Here is an 11,216-nt window from a genome sequence, read left to right on the forward strand (position 1 = left end):
TTGATGATAGTCACATTTCCCGCGACTGTCTATTACTGCTGACATTGGTTTCTGTCACACCAACTCGAGTCGCCAGCAATAGTTAACCAAGCGCTAAGTGCGCGTTATCGCACTGTCGATTGAGACTACATCACCCTTCAAACACAACCTGACACAACATGTTTCCATTCCCAGCACAAGACGAGCCTGTGAGGCCATTGACCGAAGAGGACCAGCAAATCCTCCTGGGTCTTGCTCGTCGCTACGGCGTCTCCAGCATTGTCTGCGCGCTCACCGGTCTCGGTGCTTCATGTGAGTGATTTCGATTACACATCAAAATAGGGACTTGCTAACACTAAATAGCACGAGCCTCCACCTTTTCAGCATCCACACTACTCAGCAACACAAGCAACACAAGCGCGCCTTCGCTATCATGGAGCAACTCTGACGTTGGCCACGCGCGATCCGACGCTGCATCAATCCGGACTCAATCGACATGGCAAGACAATGCCGCCGACGTTCCCTCGATTCATGATGGTGAAGTCGGCAAAGTTACCGATCGTACTTGGCTTGATTCGCCAAATCTTATGCAGTCACCCATTCCTTCATGCGATGTCACCTCTCACCCGTCGCCCCGGCACGTCACACCAACCTCAAAGAAATATCAGTGCCCTATGTGTTTCTTGGACAACAACCCCGTCGGTTTCGGCAGGAAGAGCGACTTCAAGAAGCATCTCTACAACTTCCACGGTGCTGACGTGACTTGGCTGTGCAAGACCAAGGGCTGTCATCTATCCTTTGCTACTGAGCGAGCCTATAGCACTCACGCCAAGGAGACACACCGCATGGACGCTCTCCCCAACAGCTCAGCAAAGACTGAGTTGTGTCCACAGGTCGTCTTTGGCTGCGGTTTCGGTAACTGCAAGGACCGCGTCTTTGAGGCCTCCACCAACGAGCAGGCATCTGCCAGTCGCGACAAGTACTTTGAGCACATCGCCAAGCATTTCGAGGATGGATTTGATGTAAACAACTGGGACTACAAGGCTCAGCTGCACAACTTGATGCGACAGTCCAAGGTCAAGTCTATCTGGAAAACTTGCATATGGCCCAAGGAGAAGAGACAGCAGCTCACATGGCGCCCTCGTTCTTCTGGCGATCTCAAGCGCATGCTCGAGGCTCGCCACCTTGGTGAGGATATCTCTACTCTGGTTCGCCTGGCTTTCATTCTTGGCACGTCACCATTTACCAACCCTACCACACCGCCACCAAGCGAGATTGACCTTCAGTTCTCCCTACCTTTCCGATCACAATGCTTGATGGATGCAGTAGGTCACCTCGATGGTGCGCAGCCCAAGATGGATAACAGCAGTGACATTGGCACACCCATGGTCACTGTCACCAAACAGCCTCCCACAACGCCACAGCCCTCCTTCCCTGTTCGACGCATTAAGCAGGAGACTCGACCATCAACACCAGTGGACGCCATCCCTGAGCCTATGGTTCGGGATGATCTTACAGCTGGTCCTCATCCAGGAACACCGTTTCCCATCCCTAATGAGCATGTTTGGCCTGTTGACGCACCCAAATTTGCACCCGATCAGATGAACACTTTCGCGGATGCCTCCATGACCTACATTCTACCAGGCCAAGAGCTTCCTCAACAACAATGGGATATGACTGGCATGGCGCAGCATTTCCCTCAACAAGACACTGTCATGGGTAATGTGTACATGCCCAACCAGCAACAGCCCGTCGCTACTCGCCCTGCTACTCCTATTCCTACAAAGCGACCTGGATCTTGGGGCAAGCGACTGAGCCTCGAGAACCTGCGTCCTAAGAAGAAGTCCAGCGTTTATGGCAGTCCCGCATCCGAGCACGAAGCTGTCCCTCCCGTTCCAGCTATGTATGCCGAGATGATGCCCACATCTGTACCAACGGGCTACGAACTGCCGATGCGAATGGGTCACCCTCAGCAAGGCTACACATCGAACCCTGGCTTCATGCCTCACGCACAGCAACAGCAGTTCGGTTCACCCACAAGCTTCTACTTGGACGATAGCGACATGAGACTATAAGGCGTTTTAATCTCGGAACGGAAAAGCATTTTTTGAGCATTATGATTTCATTTTATTTACCATCATCACATATCTGTACTAATAATCATTCCGTACACGGTCCAAAGTGGAGGACGAGGAACTTTACGACAGGATACCCCATCCTCTACCATATGACGAGCTTTTTCTTTTTGTTTGTTCTTGGTACATTTCAGCATTCGGGACCAACATATGTTTCCTTTTGTACATCTCTACCTGTTTATGTCTTTTTTGTGTTTTGTGATACCACGGTGTTGAAGAAGGATGGAATGGGACGAGACAGGAAATCAAAGCCATGGGCGCTGCAAAGCCACAGAATTGTTTGCAGTCTTATTTTACCTTTACCTTTTCTTTCTATCTCTTGAATATTGTATCTTTCGGGCGGTTATGCGAGGGTCATTATACCAGGGTGGCAGATACCCCAATGTGAGCCAGATATATCTTTGGCAGTATACAAATGATAGATAAAGTCTGCTTGTCAGCGAAGAACATGAACTAATAGAACGTTTCAACAATTTTTTTTTCTCGATGAACAATGTGATTTGATTGATGTATGAGGTCTTTTTCCTAGGCCAGAATTCTGGACAGAAGGCCGAGGAGAGCGGGTCAGGGTCTTGTGCCGCATTGCATACGCGTTTGGCGGTCATGGATGGCTAGATATTGAGCGGCAGACAAGTTGACCTCCTAAGCCTTAGGGTATAAAAATAAATAATCCAAGAAGCCTGGTCTAGGTGGCATAAGCTAGCCTACTAATTTTGTGTCTTATGCTTCAAGTGGCCACTTTTTCTGATACCCTGAGGGATGGTACCGTGTGCTCAAACAGTAGGTTGCTTCGTTCATCAGTGGTTAACAAAGCGACAACACCTACCTTGGAATAGTGATGTAGCACAATAAATTGTAGGTACTAAGTTATATGGGCAGCATGATGCGTTCGTTATCGCCATGTACATTGTGTGCCTCGTGACTCATTACTGAAGACATTGGCATGTTGTGATGAGTGAAGCCCGGTAATGTTACGGTACCAGCCCTTCAAGTCCTGATGGGAGTCGTCTGATCCACTTAGATCAGATTCATATACCAAATTGCACCGAGTTGTCACAACAGCTCAAGCAAAGCAGCTTGGCGCAGTGGAAGCGCGGTATGTCTTGACTCCACCTGCAACTCATCAACAGAGTACTAACTCATCACAGCCGGGCTCATAACCCGGAGGTCACTGGATCGAAACCAGTAGCTGCTATGAAGCTATATTTTTTTGGCGGTTGTACCAGTTGTTTGTTTTGTATCCATACTTGGGCGACATCTGCTGAAGTAGCAGATGCTACTCAGTAATTGAATGGTCAGCACTGCGCATGGAACATGTTCTGTACCACAAATTGTTTTTGTGATAATTGAAGACTCAAGTAAATTGATTGTGTCGTCTCTGATATTCCCTTCTTTTCTCCTTTGCCTTGCTCAGTCTTGATGTTATCGCCCACCCAAAATTGAACTTTGTGCGTCCTCTTGAAGGGCACGAATGGGCATCGGAGGAGCGAGGATCCACTCGGCTCCGGATCTGTCTCACACTCGACGTGGGTGGGCAATTGAACAATTAACTTCGAAGCTTTACGGTAGGAACATAAGTTGCTTGAAGGTCTGGTCTAAGACTTAATGTCTCCATCTTGTACCTCAGGGTATAAATGGATATTACTAAGAATCGGTTCGTTATGTGTCTGAAGTCCTTTGCGGTTTAGACTAGAGTCTGTAGCACAAGCGAACTGACCGTTGTTCCTAATAACCATTATAATAATTCCATAAACCCTTATCGACTGTATCTCCTCAGCTAGGGACTTATACATAAAATGCATTACCAACATTATTATGGGACAACTTCGATATTGTGATTTATTGAGTTTTCAACTTGCGCAGATGGGTTAGCTGTGGTCCTTGTTCGACATCCCCCCTCTAGATGGCATTTTATCTTTGCATAGGTAGTTTGACCGTGCACCGCCCGAAGCAGAGGGCGTCATCAACGCGGCGCCGACAACAGTAGTTCGGTAGACAGAAATGGACGACGAAGGATGTGAGGCGACTGACTATCATAAATTCTCAGTCCATGTGGTCAAGACTTGACATCACGGAGACAGTGGAACGATGGTCATAAAACCCTGGCGTGATTCATCGCTTCAGCTTTTTCGTTTCGACCAGGTACTTATGCACAAGAGGCATCAGTCAAGGAATTTTGAGACAAATGTTATCTATCGAAGGTGTCTAATCTAGCGCATAACGATACAACTTGGAAGTAAGCAGCCTGTGCCATGATAGCAGTTCAAGACAAGCCCTGAGATCATTTCCCCTGTGCCACGCTTCTTGAATCTCCGCTTTTCCATGTTCGAAACAGAACACATACACCCACCGTCCTTATGGCTGGTAGATAATTGACTGAACAGGAAGTGGAGAGCCCAACTATCACTACCACCGCTACCACCGCTTCTGTCATTGCCGCCGACAATGTCTGCCCGAATGCCCTTATTGTGTCGGTCGAAACCCCTTCTGGAAAGGTGTCGTATGAAGACATCAAAAGGTTGCTCGAGGGTGGCCCTGGCTCCTCTTTAACCATCCAGAGAGTGATCCTCTCCTTCGATGTCCAGTTCAATTGGATCTACATCGCAGTTCTTGATCTGTGAGAGCTCGTCTCGAGAGATGTTCACCGCAATACCAAGCTCTTCGAGAGGTTGGTTGTGGACAAACAAGTCAGTGATCTCCAAACCACTACGGGACCAAGTACAAGGACGGCGAAGCGCGCGGCAACACTTGCATGAATGGTCGCTAGGATCATAGGTGCATGCAGTAGTCTATGAAGTAATCAGTATGATTCTTAAAAGAAGAACAGAACGCTCCTACTTACAGTCCGCTGTGAAAGACAAAGGTCACAGGACTTTCGAAGTCGTGGGAAGAACCCATAAGCAGGCTGTGCTCCAATGACAGTGTCAGGAGACGAAGCGGGTGGGAACAAATGCTGAAGTCTCAAGGTATTCTGCTGTATGGTGTTGTCCTGCGGCCAAGGGACAACAGTAGTCTGGACCGTCTCGACGACCAACTTTTGCTTGAGGTGGTTGTAACGTAAGAACTGGATGCCTGTGGGTGCAAGGGGGGCTAGCCATGCAGGACCTCCAGTATATGTCACTTTTTCGACGTCGTTAAGCAACATGAGCCCAGTGCGATAAATGTTGAGAACGTCGTTGGTGTTGCTGATAGGCTGCCAAAGGCGAGACCTCTCAATGTAATACTGCTTCCATACAGTAGTGCCTTTGGGCAACCACTGGATCTTGACAGCAAGGGATCTGAGTTTTTCGAGCTCCGGGTTCCGACCTACCATGGGGGGAAATCTCACATAGCGCATTGCGTGGGTGAGATACTCGCCATTGCGTTTGCGCACCTCAACCACGAGATGCACGGATTGACCATTCTCAAATCCTGCATCATCAGCCACCTCTTTGGGAATCTGTACCTGCGTGCTGGCATGCCAATGGACCATGACCTGTCCAGGCTTCTTCACAATGGTCCTGCGGGTACGGTACACAAAGCAATCCACGGATTCTTCATACCAAGAAGTCCATTTCATGTCGAAGTTCGGGTGTCGAACAATCGGCGTGTTCCAGTTTAAGCCGTAAGTAGGACCCCGTCTCCAGCCAGTTCTGTTCGAAACGACCATCATGAGACGTGAAAACATCATACACGCCTCGTGGTCCATCGAGTACGCTCCGAAAGCGTTTGGTTGAAGAGGGTTATGAAGAGCTGCATACCAGCTCCCCAAAAGGGCAACCATGGAAAACTCCGCAATGTCAAGAAATGCTTCGGGGACATTTTGCGTGTTCTGGATAATGAGAGGAACCATGCGAACCTGGTTTGCATTCGCGGCCAGAGTGTAGTGGGTTGATCTATCACCGTTAGCCCGGTGTCGCTGATGGGCATCTTGACGCTGCTGAAATCCGATGGTCTGCCCGACGTAGATTACGATGTGGTAGATTGTATTGTCACACTTGCGACCACCAAAGTCGCCATAGATGATGAGGTAAACGCCAGCAAATTTGGGCCAGTTGGGCGTGATGGTAGGCAGAGTGCGAAGTTGCTCGACATTGAAGTTACCATTGGCCATGATTGCGCGGGCTTGCGGTACCATACCTAGACAGTTCGTGGCCAGTATCAATATGTATCAAAGACGTACTGAAGACAATAATACATACATTCGTGAACAACGTCGGCGTAACGCTCGGCGTGACGATGGAAAAAAACAGCTCTGCTTTGTTCGGGCAGGCCACTGATGACCTGAGTAATGGTATCACGTTCGGCAGGGATCATTCTCCAAAGCTCTCGCAGAGTCTCCTGGAGCACGGTACCGGCGGGTTGACCCTCGTTGTTCTGAGACGTAGTCGACTGGAATGGTTGGTCGTTGGCAGGAACTTCGATTGGTAGCTGAAGGCTGCGAGGTTCGCCCCTCTGCAATATGGCGAGGGGCACCCAACCTGGCACTGTTAGACATCAAACTACCTGATATGGTTGGTGAAATACTTGAACTTGCCTTTGGTGATTGTATCGCCAGTACGACGAGACGCAAGGCCATGGTTGTTCTTGAGATGGAAAATCCAAAGTTCCTCACCCCTGCGGACACTGAGAGTAGGAAGGTTTGGGGGAAGAGCGCTACCAACAGAATTCCAATCCTGTGATACCACGGCGGCACGGCCATCTGTCGATCCCTCGATAGGAAGAGCAGAGCTTGCTCCTGAAGTAGACATGCTGGCAATGTGGGAATGTGTAACTGCTGCCCATGTAAGAGCTGAGTTGGTGAAGTTAAAACAAGGAATCGATCTCAAAGAATCTCGAAAGTAAAGGGGTGATAAAGGGGACGGTTGTCGTTGATGATGAAGAGGGAGAAGGAAAGGATTGAGGATTGGGGGCAGAAGCTGTAATTCATAGTCGAGATGCAGAACTCTTGAGCCGTTAGTGATTCACGTCAAGATGTAGATGGCATGACTTGTGTGTGAATCATTGATAGACCACCTGCGAGGACAAAAGGGTCACAAACAGCCATCATCGGGTATCATCATTATCATCAGACAAAGCAAGCTTGAGTGATTCATGGCTTGAACCCCTTTCACCTGTATGACAGAGCATCCATTTGCTGTCCATTATTCAGTGAAATCACGCAACAAATGCTTATACATCTTAGCCCGGAGGGACATAATTTCGGAACCAGTCTCGCTTGGCTTTCAAGAGCACCCACAAGGATACAAACTGCTATTGTGTACTCATCAATCACGAAGCTTTGTTTGCTATTGTGTCAGAGAATTAGGCAGGCTGTGTATTGCCGAAATATCGTTTAGTAATGCCAAAGTTATTCACAGGTAGTAACAGGTAGAGTGATATAGTGGTCATTATTTTGTCAATAACATATACTAACGCAAACTTATAGTAGCTGTCGTGTTTAGATAATGTGAATGTCATATGATTATGAGCGTATTTTGCAATTAGAATGGCAAAAGAAGAAAAGTTTTATGTGATCTTTGGAGAATACTGAGGAGATAAGATTTCAAGTATGAGCTCTATAGCTCTATCGAATTCTAGTGAGTCTATCTATAAAAGACTTCCTTTATAATTATGCGTCTATACGGTGCCTAGAACTGAAAAGCTAACGGTGGAGATACTAATACATAAATCCCAGATAGTATGCAAGCAAAGAAGTACTGACAGATTGCGCTAGCTTCAGTAGGGTATTATTATTTTGAAGTTAGGTACGTAACTACTAAAATTGCGATGTTAATACCAGATATAGCAGGTAACACAAACAGTGTAAAGTTGGGTTTAGCAGAGTAGCAGTATGGGTAGTTGATCCCGAAAAATGGTAATCTGTGAGATGTAATTGATACATGGCTTCCACCTTATCTCTCACTGCTGTGTTAAGTATCGCGTCTCACTGTAAAGTTTGACCAGTGGGTTACGCAAGGCTATTGCATTCCCAAATAATGGATTTGGAAAGGCACCAACCCTGGTGTGGTAATGAAAGAAAACTGGCCCTTTATTTAGAATGGAAACCTGGAATTGCAAGACCCCAGGTGCTATTCCGGGTTGGGTTACTTCTCTTCCGGTCCAATAAAGTTACATTTGGTCAGGGTCACGGCATAACCGGGACCTATCCGGCCGACACGGTCCAGTTGTCCAAACCCGCTATCCGTCTCGCTCGGATGAATCATTCCAGAAGGTCCTTCCAAAGTCGCTCAAACTCAATACTGTAATACTGCTGCCTTCAGTTCCACATTGTTGTCCCAGTGATCCAAACTGCAAGATCTTGACCAAGTGAAGTGACACCTAATCATGTGGCTGAATAATAATGGGTCCGGCGACTCATTGAAATGTGGGGTCGATCTGGCAGCACATCACTGCAACCTAACTTCAATCGACCATAGCTCATGCTACAGACGTCGGAAAAATCCAAAAACTATATTATTCGATTCCCCTCGTCTCAGAGATCATCATGGGCATCAGAAATAAAACCAAAAAGAACTCCCGAGGCGGGACTTGAACCCGCAACTTTCAGATTTACTTTTGCTAGTTGGGTAGCTCGTAAAAGTCTGACACGCTAACCAATTGCGTCACCCGGGATAGGACTTGTTATGGAAGGAGCGGGCTTAACGGCTCTCATGAGCCGCCAGTCAAATAAATCACTCGTCGATAACACATCTTACGAGCCGGGAAAGGTAAAATTGCCTTTTTAGTTGTACTAACCACCAAATTACGAGATGCTGGTTGTTGAACCCTAACACCTTCTGCTAGTCATGCAAAGCAACATGCCGCGTAAGTACAAACATGGCTTTTGCTCTAGCAGGTCAAGCATTCTAGATAAGCAGGTCAACATTACCAGTGATTTCACAGCATAACTTTCATACCTTGAGCTCCAAGTCACAGTACCTATGTAACAAAATATATGGCAAGTACTTGCAGTGTATTGGCGCTATGTAGATGCGAGTTATTTATTCAGGTGTCGATATCGCGAGTGTTTGCACAAAGATAAGCGCTCACTCAGCAGTTCTGGTCAGACTGGCAGATATGCTAATCGTCCATGCTCAATTAAACAAACAAATACATGGCTACTAACTCAACCATCTATAACTTTATAAGTTAGCCTTGTGCTGTCTTTATCCTAGCTTCCCGAGGAGCATGGAAAGAAAAGGCGATCCTAACTCAGAACAAAATGGATGAAAGAATTCGGGCGCCCAAAACACTGTTAAAGACGATAAGAAACGAACAATCTTGCGGACCTGAAAGGAGTAACGTCATCGGTAGCATTAATGATGGCAATATGGACCGCCCAAGTCTTGCCCGTTGCTCAAAGCCGTCTGAAGGGGCCAGAAATCCTTTCAGGGGGGCTTTAAATGGCGTAAGAAGATCAAGCGAGTAGCATTGGTGGTGACGGTGGCGGTAGGGGAGATATGGTGTTCAAGACGCAGTACTAAGGCAACTGTCTGAAAGCTATTTCAAAGTAATGAGAAGACCGGGGCCCGGAGCACAGGAGTATGGTTTGGAATTATTTATTTGGGAATGCATAATGCTGATATTGTGACTGCGTGTCAAGCTAAGATAGAGTCATAGTTTTAACACTAGGATTCCATACTATCAGGGTGCCAACATATTTAGAGAGCTTTGCGAGCATCAATGATTCCATGCAACGTTGCCATATTACTAGAGGCCGATGTATTCAATATAATTGCTAGTAGGCAACTTGACTAGGGCAGTGAATGCGTAAAGATATTCAGAACATTTCTCCCATCATTTCTGAGCTGGGCGCATCATGACGAAAGTTTCATACATCTCATCGACTCCAAATTTACTCATGCTCTGGCTCTTCTCGTCCAGAATCTCAAATCCATGTTTCGAATAGAGACCCTGGCCACGTCGACCGGTAGCCACCACTAAGACATCAATACCTAACTGGTCTGCCACTTCAAGGCCAGATCGAACAAGCATACTGGCAAGTCCCTTCTTCTGGTGTTCGGGACGAACAGCGATGTAATGTAGTTCTGCTCGACCGTAAGTAAGTCTTTGTAACCGGTGTGCTTCGTCATACTTACCCATGCAATCAGCGTGCTTGTACTTCTCCCTCCACCCATCCATATGCTCGTCCAATTCGTCATTATCGTGGCTTGGATCCCAGTCTGTTTCTGCATGACGTTTTGCGAATATCTCCTGCTGTTCGGCGCTCACATCTGGTGTTTGGGCGGTGAGCCAAGAATCCTTGTGCGACTCTGGCATAATCCATCGGGCATACCCTACGATGTCTCCTGTCTCACTGTGGACCGCTTTCTGGTGTCTTCGTACATCTCTATCGGTGAGAAGATTCTTCGGACTTCGGTCTGTAATACCTCGAATCATGTATTCCTTGGCTCGACCTGTCCACGACAACCTCCACCAAGCCTCATCCCAAAATGCAGCGACCTTGCTTTGCGCAATATATTGCCCGTCTTCGACACGACATGGTGACTGTACTTGATACATTGGCGTTGTTGAGTGTTTTGAGGGGCTGGTAAATGCAAGTGTGGTGGAAGTGCGGGGGAGCTATCTGTGCCTGTCATTTCTAAATCTTGCCCTGTTCTGATATGACCAAACTCGGAAGGATCCAGGGTGTTCAATGCCGATTGAGCCGGATGAAGGCTGAGTAGCTAGAAGGATTGCATGGCCTGCATCCAAACAGGAAGTCATGTCCAATCACATCCATCAAAGTATGTACCAGACTAATGTATAGGTTAGACTCCTGTGTAAGCGCTGGAGTCATAGTGCTTGAAAAGTGTGAGTTAAGATGGAAACCTTATCATCAGGTATAGGTTAGACTCTACTGGACGATATGACTCTATGTACCAACTACAGACACAGAATGCCGCCACGATTGGTAGTATAGAATGAATGATTGAAATCTACTAGGCCATGGTTTTAAATAAAGAACTACTGTGGTACTATTGACTTGCAAGTACTTTTTTGTTCGAATAAAAAGGAACTTGGGTAGGTAATCTATCAGTCCAGTTTACTCCTTCTGTGTCAAGAAGTGGCAACTTCACTGAAGCTTGCTTGGAAGCACTTGATGTACAATGCAGTAGGTCAATTGCATCTATAAAAAAT

General features: G+C 47.0%; 3 protein-coding genes and 2 non-coding genes across 5 annotated transcripts; 2 read left to right on the forward strand and 3 right to left on the reverse strand.

Annotated features, from left to right (window-relative positions):
• Positions 1–158: 158 nt before the first annotated feature.
• On the forward strand, positions 159–2,054 carry FGSG_04083 (uncharacterized protein; the record flags this gene model as incomplete). The annotated part of the gene is made up of 2 exons (XM_011323255.1): positions 159–291; positions 343–2,054. 2 exons carry the CDS (start codon positions 159–161, stop codon positions 2,052–2,054), a joined length of 1,845 nt encoding a protein of 614 aa, XP_011321557.1.
• A 1,131-nt stretch (positions 2,055–3,185) lies between these two features.
• Positions 3,186–3,309, forward strand: FGSG_20567. The gene has a single exon. It is a non-coding gene; the product is annotated as a tRNA-Gln (tRNA).
• Positions 3,310–4,660: 1,351 nt separating this feature from the next.
• FGSG_04082 (uncharacterized protein) lies at positions 4,661–6,844 on the reverse strand (the record flags this gene model as incomplete). Its single annotated transcript, XM_011323256.1, has 4 exons — positions 4,661–4,903; positions 4,957–6,233; positions 6,296–6,574; positions 6,709–6,844. 4 exons carry the CDS (start codon positions 6,842–6,844, stop codon positions 4,661–4,663), a joined length of 1,935 nt encoding a protein of 644 aa, XP_011321558.1.
• Positions 6,845–8,609: 1,765 nt separating this feature from the next.
• On the reverse strand, positions 8,610–8,708 carry FGSG_20568. The gene has a single exon. It is a non-coding gene; the product is annotated as a tRNA-Lys (tRNA).
• Positions 8,709–9,872: 1,164 nt separating this feature from the next.
• FGSG_04081 (uncharacterized protein) lies at positions 9,873–10,598 on the reverse strand (the record flags this gene model as incomplete). Its single annotated transcript, XM_011323257.1, has 2 exons — positions 9,873–10,123; positions 10,175–10,598. 2 exons carry the CDS (start codon positions 10,596–10,598, stop codon positions 9,873–9,875), a joined length of 675 nt encoding a protein of 224 aa, XP_011321559.1.
• Positions 10,599–11,216: the final 618 nt, after the last annotated feature.

This window comes from Fusarium graminearum, chromosome 2 (assembly GCF_000240135.3).
Source record: "Fusarium graminearum PH-1 chromosome 2, whole genome shotgun sequence".
NCBI lineage: Eukaryota > Fungi > Ascomycota > Sordariomycetes > Hypocreales > Nectriaceae > Fusarium > Fusarium graminearum.